Source organism: Hyperolius riggenbachi, chromosome 2 (assembly GCF_040937935.1).
Source record: "Hyperolius riggenbachi isolate aHypRig1 chromosome 2, aHypRig1.pri, whole genome shotgun sequence".
NCBI lineage: Eukaryota > Metazoa > Chordata > Amphibia > Anura > Hyperoliidae > Hyperolius > Hyperolius riggenbachi.
In genome coordinates, this window is record NC_090647.1 from 252248053 (window position 1) to 252260527 (window position 12475).

The 12475-nt window shown below is 43.7% G+C and overlaps 1 protein-coding gene across 1 annotated transcript in view; it reads left to right on the top strand.

The window, feature by feature from the left end:
- Window positions 1–12475, top strand: part of ATP2A3 (ATPase sarcoplasmic/endoplasmic reticulum Ca2+ transporting 3) — a 231029-nt gene that overhangs the window by 115650 nt on the left and 102904 nt on the right. Inside the window, exons 6-8 of the mRNA XM_068268507.1 lie at window positions 3522–3602; window positions 4743–4828; window positions 7304–7768. Coding sequence (XP_068124608.1) covers window positions 3522–3602; window positions 4743–4828; window positions 7304–7768 — 632 coding nt within the window. The remainder of the gene's footprint in view (window positions 1–3521; window positions 3603–4742; window positions 4829–7303; window positions 7769–12475) is intronic.

A 12475-nucleotide genomic window follows, 5' to 3' on the forward strand; every position in this document is an offset into this window, starting at 1 on the left:
TGGGCAACTTAGTCAAGTGTGATCATGTGACACACCAGATAGGAAAAACAATAGGTGCCAAGCTATATTTCCTACTTTCCTTGCTTTACAGTGCAAACCATGAGGAGGTGGGACTTTGTAGTTCACAGGAACTGCTGTAAGACCACATCTTTGGTAATGGGAAATAACTGGCTGTGTAGTTAGCTGCACAGCTGCAGCCAGCTCAGCAACAGAAAGGATTTTCTATTTGAAAAGTTTTCTAAGTTAATACTTATAGTTTACACTAATCAAGATGACTGGTTTCAGAATTTGCCTTGTTTGATTTGAGTTATCACCTCAGAGGGTGTAACTGCAGAAAGTGCATTGATTTCACAAAGTAAGAGCCGGTTCCATCGCATGGATCAAAACTGATCCAAGTAAAAACTGATCCATCAAACTGATCTGTTTTTATTGGGCATCCGTTTTTCATCCATTTTGGTTAGCGATCGGTCAACGCGACGCCTCACTTGTTTCAAAATTATTGCGGACCGCCCTATATATGAGGTCCAGTGGAACGGACTGAACGGATCCATTTCAAATGGACTCATGTGAATGGATCCTACTGATAAACATAGGATCTGTTTGCATCTGGTGTGATATGTTCCATTTTGTTTCCCTTAACAGAACATTTTTTGCTACAGTGTGAACCGGCCCTAATACAGTAACATAATAAAATCAAAAAACTGTTTATTATATAATATACTAGTAAAAATGCCCGCCCGATAAACGGGCGCTAGGTCACAGCTGCTACCCCCCCCCCCGCAATGCGCGCACACATGCGTCTCGCTTGCTCGTTCCCCACCACTGTTTGAAGTATATGCACACAAGGGAGCTGCTTGCTTGGCAGTTGGAAAAAGCTGTTATTTCCCACAATGCAATGAGAACCTCTGTGAACCATACACAGTAAACTGTCAGATCCGGCCCTGTGTCCTAACTGCCCTGGCTGCACACATGCTCAGTACAAAAAAGCCAGGGACACACAACCATTCAGTTGATGACGCAGGGACACTTGCATTTTATTGTATATGACTAGTAGACCCAAGCCCATTTAAAAACGGGCTCTAGATCTTTTTTTCTACCACCGCCGCCAGTGCGCATGCGCCTGCCCGCCTCGCTCCTTGGTCCCGTCCAGCTGTCCGTATTGCGCACTTGGGCAGTAGCAAATAACGGGGACACAGGGACAGCTGGACGCAGAGACACGGGGAGTTTATTATAGAGCAGTGCTGTCCAACTTCATGGGCATGGGGGGCCATTTTTTTTCAGACCCCATGGTGGAGGGCCGAAGGGTCTTGCTAGAGCCGCAGACCCCCCCCCCCCCCGGAAAAAAATGCGATTAAAGGACAGTTAGATTGGCAGCACTTTTCACAAAATTCTATTTAAAATAATGGCGAAGTTGTGTGCGCGCCAGAAAACACGAGGGTTCCGCCGCGCCGAAAAATGGGTGTGGCCATGGACCAGAATGCGGGTGTGGCCACGGGTGGAGGCAAATTTACATGAACTTAGCAATAGATTAGGACAGTGGTGGTAAACCTTTTGGAGGCCGAGTGTCCAAACTGCAACCCAAAAGTCACTTATCTATCGCAAAGTGGCAACAGCAATTTAAACTACATACAAACGTTTTAACTCATACATGAACATTATGGAAAATCCAAGTTGAAAATAAACTCTGAAGATAAACAATTTCATCCATCCTACTCCTGAAAAATGTATTATTTTTTTTTAGAACCTCCCAGTTTTATTTTCTGTTTTAAAAAGCTAAAAAAGGTTTAATGCTATTGTCTCATGATGATGATTCAGCTTTTCCATAGTCTCGCAGTTTGCAATCATGTGACCCCCAACAAGACAAATACAGCAATCATGAGGCCCCCAACAAGACAAATTCAGCAATCATGAGGCCCCCAACAAGGCACATTCAGCAATCATGAGGCCCCCAACAAGACAAATTCAGCAATCATGAGGCCCCCAACAAATCATGAGGCTCCCAACAAGACAAAATCAGCAATCTTGAGGCCCCCAACAAGGCAAATTCAGCAATCGTGATGCCCCCAACAAATGAGGCCCCCAACAAGACAAATTCAGCAGTCATGAGGCACATAAATAGAGAGCATTTCACATAAATAGGCAGAATGCCCCTTTAATATGGTAGACACCTCTTACCTGGCTTCTGTATTCTCCTCTACTGGCTACTGTGCCTGGCAATAGTGTTTTCGGCCAGATTGGTGATGATGTGTGGGCTGAAAGGCCTTGCGGTGCTGCTGTGGCCGGGCTGGCGGTGATGCTGTGGTGTGGCCGGATGAGGTAGTAACAGGTGTCCCCCCAGCTAGATAGTGACAGGTGTCCCCCCAGCTAGATAGTGACAGGTGTCCCCCCAGCTAGATAGTGACAGGTGTCCCCCCAGCTAGATAGTGACAGGTGTCCCCCCAGTTAGATAGTGACAGGTGTCCCCCCAGTTAGTGACAGGTGCCCCCCCAGTTAGTGACAGGTGCCCCCCCAGTTAGTGACAGGTGCCCCCCCAGTTAGTGACAGGTGCCCCCCCAGTTAGTGACAGGTGCCCCCCCAGTTAGTGACAGGTGCCCCCCCAGTTAGTGACAGGTGCCCCCCCAGTTAGTGACAGGTGCCCCCCAGTTAGTGACAGGTGCCCCCCAGTTAGATAGTGACAGGTGCCCCCCCAGTCACATAGTGACAGGTGTCTCCCCCCCCCCCCCAGTTAGATAGTGACAGGTGTTCCCCCCCCCCCCCCAGTTAGAGTGACAGGTGCCCCCCAGTTAGAGTGACAGGTGCCCCCCAGTTAGAGTGACAGGTGCCCCCCAGTTAGAGTGACAGGTTCCCCCCAGTTAGAGTGACAGGTGCCCCCCAGTAAGTGACAGGTGCCCCCCCAGTCAGCGTCCATTGCCTCGCTCCTGTGCCCCGCTGCCTCACAGCTCAGACCTCACAGATCGCGGCGACTGAAACAAGCAGAGCGCGCGCATAACACCCGCGCGGCAGAACGTCGCATGCGGAAGTGATTGATTTCCCTTCCACATGTGACGTACTCCGTGCGGGTGTTATGCGCGCGCAGCGCGCTCTGTCTGCCTCCTGTCGCCGCGATCTGTGAGGTCTGAGCTGAGCTGTGAGGCAGCGGGGACACAGGAGAGGCCACACAAGAGGGAGCAGGCATGGCGCCCATAGCGCACGCCATGCCTGCCTCTCGGGGAGAGGAGCGGGCCGCAACAGGAGGTCTGGCGGGCCGGATGCGGCCCGCGGGCCGCCAGTTGGACAGGGCTGTTATAGAGGATAACTATGATGCTTGTAAATACATGTGGTTTTTCTTATTTTGGCAATTTATGAATACAGTACTATTGTGTTCATATGTCTTTTATATTAAAGGGGAAAAAAGTCTTCACTGCTGTATTTCATAACTAGATTCTTTTTTTTTTTTATTCTTATTTTTTATTTTTTTTATACACATTATAGTAAACGATTTAGTAAGAAATACATTTCACTAAACCTTCTCTGAATTTCAGTTGGTGACAAAGTGCCTGCTGACATCCGCATCATTGAGATCAGATCTACAACATTACGCGTGGATCAGTCCATTTTGACAGGTGAGCATTAAAATCTATCAAATATCTTAAGAAAAAGGACACCATCTTGTGTTGTAGAAGGCTTTTCATCACTCATACAAAGCAATGTATTAGGTTGCAATGAGTAAGAGCGATACCTAGGCAGTTGTAAGTAATTGTAATCCATAATGTGGATGCTAAATGAAGGAGTAGATTGTGCTTAAAACACCCCTTCCCCTTTTTTATAGATGGTTGTTTTAGTCAACATACATTACATAGATGGCTTATTTTACCCCTCTTGAACAGTACCTTTCTTCTCTCTCAGAAATGGGTAAATTACCACGCTCACAGGGTACTTCTCTTCTTAAGGTAAAGGTAAATCTACAGTGTTAGTCCCTGATGTTCGGCCACAGGCCACTCTGGGTGGGGTTCAATGAGGGCTAAACTCTGAAGGCTCTTATACATAAATGGCATGTACGTTTTTTTTGCCATTTTTTGCTCCTGATTGCCAGGAGCAAAATAATGCAAGTGAATGAGGACATTTGTAGCCACAAACACGTCAGCGGTTGTCACGCGGTGTGGTTACTGCGTGGTAACAAACGCAGCATGTAGTGTCCAGGGGCTGCTGCTGCCTGCTCAGATGCACATGCGAGACATCACCAAGTGAGGGACGCTTGCAGCTGGCTGCAGGTGCTCTGCTCATAAAAAAAGAGCTGCTGACAAGTGTACTGCTGTCAGCCAATCATATGAAAGATCCCTGAAGGTAAAGACGAGGCGAGCTTACAGAACCAGAATTGGAGAAAGCTAAACCATAACTTTGCACAAGGCCGATAGAATTCCTGGAGCAAATTCTTGAATAATTGACGTTAAATGAATTACTTAGCCATGGCCTCACAGAATCTGACTTGTTCCTTGTAATCTGGTTCGTTCTCTAATTCTGGTGATTGCATATGAACCCCCCCCCCCCCCCACCCCCCCCAAACAAAAAAAAACAAAAACTATAAAGCTGTATTGTATTTCATTTCACACCTCTAACTACACATCACGGAACACTTTTGAGGGAGCTGAATGCCTTACATAGTATGTGGTCAAAGCTGCTTGACATGATCTTGTGGTGTTGTATTAAAATGCATTTATGTAAAGCAATATGAATTATTAATGGACTAGTTTTCCTTCTTATAGGAGAATCTGTGTCAGTGATTAAGCACACAGATCCTGTCCCAGATCCTAGAGCCGTTAACCAAGACAAGAAGAACATGCTGTTTTCTGTAAGTAGCGTCGGTTAAATTGTAATTACTGCTTGTATAAGCATAGTGTAACAACTTATACTTTACATACTGGGGTTAAATTTCCACTATAAAAATTATACAAATGCATCTGTCAAGAAGTGGAATATATTGGACACCAAGTGAACTGTCAGAGTGATATGTTGGATATGGGAAGAATTGGCAAGCAAAATAATATTTCACTAGGGCCAAATTATGATGGCTAGACAACTGGGCTTGAGCATTTCCAAACAAATGGTCATCTGGTGCTAACCACTGGTATGAAATGGTTAGTACATACTGAAAGATGTGCAAGGAAAGGCCATTGGGAACTAGTGATTATATAGATCTTATTTATATTCTATATCTGTATGTGAATGTATCTCTGCGCAAGAAGGGAGAAGGCTATGAACGAATAAGCAGCCAGGAGACACATCCCTGCTCGGTCAACTACTGTAATAGTTTGACTTCACTATAATTTTTTTGGGGATATAATATATCGGAGTGAAGAAAATCAATAATGACCCAATTAGACAAATGTATATGTACTATAAAGGAGCTATAAGATTAGTTTAGATTCAACAAAAATCCAACCTCCCCCCTTACTCTTTTTGTTCTGCTCAGTGCAGTACAAAACTGCATTAGCTCCCAGTCTTTAGTGCTACATGTCAATAAACTGGACATAATTGATTGGAAGGTCATCGATCAGCAGTGTGGCAGATTTTGTCAACACCTGTTAAGTGCTTTTGACCATTGGGACTCAAAATGCAAGACGTGTCTCTGATCAGTAATTAGCAGCAAGTGGATTATTTTAAAGCGCAAGAAAGCTACATGTCCGTAAAAGCCGAACCTAACCAGTGGCCTTCAATCTAGTTTAGAAACCATCAACAGGAATGGAGCTGTCCTGATAGGGATTAGTAAGGAGTTCCAAGAGTTTGGGTGCAGCAGGACCGAAGACTCTTTCCAAAGGTTTTTGAGGTGAATTCTATTGATGACCAGGAAGAGACCTGAATATTGCTTCCTTCAGAGACCTGTTAAATTGTAAACCTTCCTGCTTACAAGAAACCATTACCTATTTTGAAGGATACAGATAAATGTTGATAGCAAATTGATCAGGGTTCAGGCAGGTATCTGATCTCACATATACGTAGGTTGTGCTTTGGCAATAAAATTAGTTGGAGCGTTTCATGATACGATCTCAAATAAGTGTTAGTTTTTGTTTTGTTTTTTTTGCTTATGTTTCAGCTCAGTTCTGTGTATTACCAAACCTGATCATTAGGCAATGTACATTTCTACTTGTACTGTAATTTAACATTTTAAAGCTCTGAAGCCTAACAAATTATAATCTTTACTAGAAATGAACACCAACATCTGCAAATAATCACTCCTATAGGTGGAGTAAAATGTTTGAGATGGGATAGTTTTAGTGGATGCATGTTTTAACTGATATTTTGGTGGACAGTCATCTCATGATTCACATGTGAGCAAAGTTTCTGCTCATTTTCTGTATCATTTAGCATATAAATTACTGTTTGTTTGCAAGATTGGACATAAATTCTGTCATATGGAATAAATTAAGAATTTAAGGCACATTGTCATCTGCTAAGTTTTCCTCATTTGTAACTTATAGAGTAAATTAAATTATGCAGGAAGCAAGGCTTAATTGATAATGCACAGTGAGCTGTGCTAATATGTAAGATTACCAAAGACTAGCTTAGCTTAGAATTATTTGTGGTTCTTGTTCATCGCAATTTGCTGGGAAAAAAAGTTTGCAACCATTAATATGTGACTATACCAACTGAAAAAGATCATGTGATCTTTCAAGCCCCACCTCCTTGCTAGCTTTGTATTGGCCCACCATACCTGTCAGCAAAGACTGATAGCAAATCCCTCCCCCCCCCCCGCCAATCTTCCAGCACACGAAAATATCATGCATTCCTGAAGTTAGTACAGCTTTGCAAGGGGACCTGAACAGTTTTTATTTTTGTGACGTATCTTGGAGAGCTCCTGCTGGTTGGAAATTGCACCTGTAGACTCTGTGGCTTCATCAGAGCAATTCAGGAATGATAGTTCATCTGCTCATGTGTGAGATAATTATGTTGGTTTTGTGAATTGAGCATCCAGTAAGGTATGGTGTCCTGCGGTAATTAATGTGCAGATTTCCACATCTTTATTGGCCTTTAGTGATTCAACCCCAGAGTATCCTAAATCCTTGGGGTTACATGGCCCATTGTGTGCATGAGAGAAGAAAACTATTATAGTAAGGGATGGGGGAGGAGGGCACAAACCTGTATAGCTGTTTACGGGGCAATATCTGATTTGCGGTACACAAAAACATTGGCACTGTTATAAGAAAGAAACATCTGCACCTTGCGTTTTTTTAATACCATTCATCTTGTTTGCAATACATTTTAGTCATGTAGATGTTTTTTATACATGTCCTCTTACAGTGGCTGACTGTTTGACTGTACATTTTAGGGAACCAATATTGCTGCTGGAAAGGCCGTTGGTATTGTGATTGCAACAGGTGTTTACACAGAGATTGGAAAGATCCGTAACCAGATGGTTGCAACAGAGCCAGAGAGGACTCCACTACAACAGAAGCTGGATGAATTTGGACAGCAGCTATCTAAAGTAATATCCCTTGTTTGTGTGGCCGTTTGGGTCATCAACATTGGTCATTTCAATGACCCTGTGCATGGAGGATCTTGGTTTCGTGGAGCTATTTACTACTTTAAAATTGCTGTGGCTCTGGCTGTTGCAGCAATTCCAGAGGGCCTTCCAGCTGTCATCACCACTTGCTTGGCCCTGGGTACACGTCGGATGGCTAAAAAGAATGCAATTGTTAGGAGCCTTCCATCGGTGGAAACTCTTGGCTGTACATCGGTTATTTGTTCTGACAAAACTGGCACCTTGACAACCAACCAGATGTCTGTCTCTCGGGTAAGTCTGTTCTGTTTTAATAACGGTTTAACCATGCTGATTAGCTCTCTGTTGGAGCCAAATAACCAAGTCCCACTTTGAAAAAGGATATGGTAGACATAATAATCTGAACATTTGAGTAGCGCTTTTCTCCTGTTGGACTCAAAGCGCTCAAGAGCTGCAGCCACTAAGGGGCCACCCTGCAGTGTTAGGAATCTTGCCCAAGGACTTCTTACTGAATAGGTACTGACTCTAGCCAGGGATCAAACCCTGGTCTTCCAGGTCAAAGGTAGAGCACTTACCTGTACGCTATCCAGCAGACAATGCTTGTAAGGTGGGTTTGCGGCGCTATGCATGAGACACTGTCAATGCACTCTGCCACAGGGTCATATGCATCTATTTTTTTATGTTGCCATGCAACGGATGTGGAGCATTGCACTGCAGCACTCTGGCCAGCTGTAAAACCGCCCTTAAAATAGTGATTTTAGAGTTGCAACAGGTTGTGCTACAGTAAAGCATATTTTTCATTAACTGTATGCCTTACTGTATATGGCGTAATCCACGGATAATGTGCAGTGCTGATTTCCCATTTCACTGCATTGCCTTCCTGCGGTTTCAGGGAATGCAATGCAAAGCCAACTGAACCTAGCCTCTTGGTGAGAGAGGAAGTAAAATGAACACGAACTAGTTCTAAATAGAATTGGGGCTGTGTACAGGCCCGGATTAACATCACAGGAGCCGATAGGCACAGCACCCTAGACTGGGAGGCGGGAGGGGAGTGAGCCTCATTTCAATCATCAGGCACCTGTACGCACACGCCTACAATGCCTCATGGAAAATCCGGCCCTGGCTGTGTATACATGTTTTATCTAATCATGTCACTTTTCAATCCAGGTAAGCTTTAAGATAAAGTTTTAAGATAAAGATTTTGTTTGTTAATGCACTGATTCTGTTGTTTTTATAACAGGGTTTTTTAAATGTGGTTTACAATGTATATGGAAAAATATGTGCTTTTCCAGCTGTGATTGCAAATTCTATTTGTATGTATGCAGACGAGTATGTGCATAAAGGATGGTTCTTCTGACATAATATTTTATAAAATCATTTTACTACTTTGATTTATTTTTTTTTTCCCATACTTTTTTTTTTTTTTTAAGTACCTGTATTTTTCACATCTATCCTAGATGCAGCCATTAGAGATAATCAGAATCAAATTTATTCGCCAAGCACGACTGGGTCATGCCCGGAATTGGGTTTGGCACCTTACACTTGCTCATAGTAAACACAGGAAGTACAAGACAAAAAGTGCAGAACAGTCCATACTATATACAACAACAGGGGTGCAAAATGGGCAATAGAATACAGTAAAGTGATCAGTGTCAGTGTCCAGATTCAGCATAGAGTTATGTTCGCTAGTTCAGTCAAGTGAGTTCAGGAGGTTCACAACAGAGGGGAAAAAGGAGTTACTGTGCCTCGACGTTTTTGCGTAGATGGCTCGGAACCTGCGGCCTGACAGTAGACGGATGAAAAAGCGGTGACCAGGGTGTGAGGGGTCACCGGCAATCTTCAGTGCTCTGGAGCGTAGCCTGGAGATATGTAGGCAGTCGAGTGAGAGGAGTGGTCTCCCAATGATCCTTTCCGCCGATCTAATGATCCTCTGAAGTTTGTATCTATCCCTGTTGGACGATCCAGCGTACCATACAAGAATCGAAGAGCAGAGGACGGACTCTATGGTGGCAGTGTAGAAGTTCGTCAGCAATTCCTGGGCCATGCCGAACTTCTTCAGTTGTCGGAGGAAGAACAGCCTCTGCTGGGCTTTCCTCTGAGTTAAGGTGGGGTTTTCCTTCCAGGTCAGGTCATTTGAGATGGTGGTGCCCAGGAGGCGAATGCTGGCCACTCGCTCAGCTTCAAAGCCATCAATGTGGATTGGTGGGGGGGGGCGGGAGCATGCCTCCTGAAGTCTACTATCACCTCAACAGTTTTGGCTGTGTTAAGGACCAGTCTGTTATCCCTGCACCACTGGCATATTCTGTCGACCTCCCAGCGGTAGTCCTGTTCGTCGTTGTTGGTCACCAGGCAAACGATGGTGGTGTCATCCGCAAATTTGATGACCTTGACAGAGTTTGCCCTGGATCTACAGTTGTTTGTGTAGAGGGAGAATAAGATCAGTGATAAGACACAGCCTTGTGGGGCCCCCGTGTTTGTTACCCTTGGTTTAGAGATGACATCTCCTAGCTTCACGACTTGAGACCTGTTGGTCAGGAAGTCAGTGATCCACAGGCGAAGGGTGGGATGGACATTTAGCTCTTCCAGATTGCTCTGCAGTATGCGGGGGCAGATGGTGTTAAAAGCCGAGCTAAAGTCTAGTAGAAGGATCCTGGCATACGTGTGTATTTGTCCAAGTGATCGTTTACAAGCTCTAAACAGATGTTGATAGCATCATCAGTGGATCTGTTTGCTCTGTATGCAAACTGGAATGGGTCTAATAGGGGGGTGGCGTCGAGCTTAATGTGGGACAGAACTGCTCTTTCAAAGGTTTTCATGATGTTGGAGGTGAGGGCCACCGGCCTGAAATTGTTGAGTTCGGAGTTTCCCTGCTTCTTGGGGACCGGAATGATAGTGGACTGTTTGAATCAGTAAATTGCAATATTTTTCAACATTCATGTACATTTTATGCAGCTTTAAATTGGGCCAATCCAATGCCACAGGAAGTTTTACTTATATTGACCTAAATCCAAGCATCTAATTGACCATCTTTCTGAGTAGTAGTTGTCATTGGAGGACATTTAACATTGCAGGTCTATGTGCACTGCAGCAAAAATGCTGCTTGCATGTGCTAGAAACATTGGTACAATTCCTATATTTCCTGTAGGAAGATTTTGAGGCCCAGATCTGTAAGATTGCCTGTAGCCCTGCTAAATATTATTACATAGATTTGTTAGGTTTATATTTGTGTCTTTTATGAAATCCTGTTGTCCAGCTATCAGCAGTTTCTGTTTTGCCAGTTTTTAAATTCCTCAGCAAGTGTGGACTGTGGATTACTTGGTGGTTCTACATGACACAGAAACGTGCGCCTGTCTTAGTGTATTTTACTTTTCAATTCGTTTGCTGTAGCTACAATTCCTAAATAGGTTTGAGAAGAAACGTGACCTACTGAGCCTCTGGGTTAAGCCTGGGCATTAAAACCAAAGTAATCCTTGTTATAAATCATGTAAGCGACCCGAAAGCCAGGGTGATAATTATGAAATAGTTTCCATTTTCATTCTCATTATTCCATTCATCATTTCTCTGGGTGCCAGTGAAAACAGCCAGCTAGAAATGGGATTATCAACAAACTGCCAAAAGCAAAGGTTTTTTTTTTCTATGAATGTTACATGCTTTGGTGCTGTAGCTTCAATATTATTCATTTTAGAACGGAAGGTGACTGTGCTGTATAAATTAATAACTGCATGTGAGTGAAGGAAAAGACATGAAACCTCCAGCTCTCGTTGCTGTGTAATCTGCTGGAGGCATATGGCACCACTAGTTCATACTGAATTAGGAGAACACAAAGCAGGAATAGATTAATGAAAAGACCACACAGTATGGGGAGTACTGGAATACTCCCAGCACATACGTATTTAACCCACAGCACTGTCTACTTTATAACTCTATTTTACCTTTAAAGGACAATTGAAGTGAGAAGAATATGGAGGCTGCCATGTTATTTCCTTAAAGCAATACCTGTTGCCTGGAAGCCCTGCTGATATATTTGGCTGCAGTAGTGTTTGAACATGAGAAACCAGTATGTGGCTAATCTTGTCAGATCTGACAATGTCATAAAGGGCTGGTGCACACCAGAGTGGATCTGGAGCGTTTTTTAAAACGCTTGCAGGGTAAAAACCGCTTGGCTAATGAAAGTGAATGGGATGGTGCACACCAGAGCGGCTCGTTTTTTTTCCACTAACGCAAACTCAGGGGCTGCAGCACTTTTTTGATTTCTGAGGCGTTTCTGCCTCATTGTTAAGGTATAGAAAAGGGGAAAATGGCGCTGAAAAACGCTAGATCAGAGCGTTTTTTCAGGTGTATTTGTTACAGAAGCTGTTCAGTAACCTCTTTACTGTAACAATATTTGTAATCCGCTACACAAAAACGCTCCAAAAAACGCTAGGCATGTTTAGAAAACTTCTCTAAACATGCCTAGAATCGCTCTGAAATCTGCTTCAAAAACCTCTAGCGTTTTGCAGATCTGCTAGAGGTTTTTGGTGTGCACTGGCCCAAACACCTGATCTGTATATGTTTGTTCGGGGTCTAGGGCTAAAAGAATTAGAGGCAGAGGATCAGCAGGATAGCCAGACAAGTGGTATTATTTAAAAGAAAATAAAAATGGCAGCCTCCATATCCCTCTTCTTACAGTTGTCCTTTAAACCACTTCAGGTCAAGAGCAATTTTCACATATCAGCGGTGCTCCCATTCATTCGCCAATAACTTTTTTTTTACTACTTATCACGCCTAAATGAGATAATATAAATATATATATCTATCTACGCACGCACGCACGCGCACGCGCACACACACACACACACACACACACACACACACACACACACACACACACACACACACACACACACACACACACATACAGGGGGCAGGAACATTTTTGTCTGAGAGAGCCATAAACGCCATATATTTTAAAATTTATTTCCCTAAGAGCCATACAATATGTTTAAAACTGGGATAGTGCGC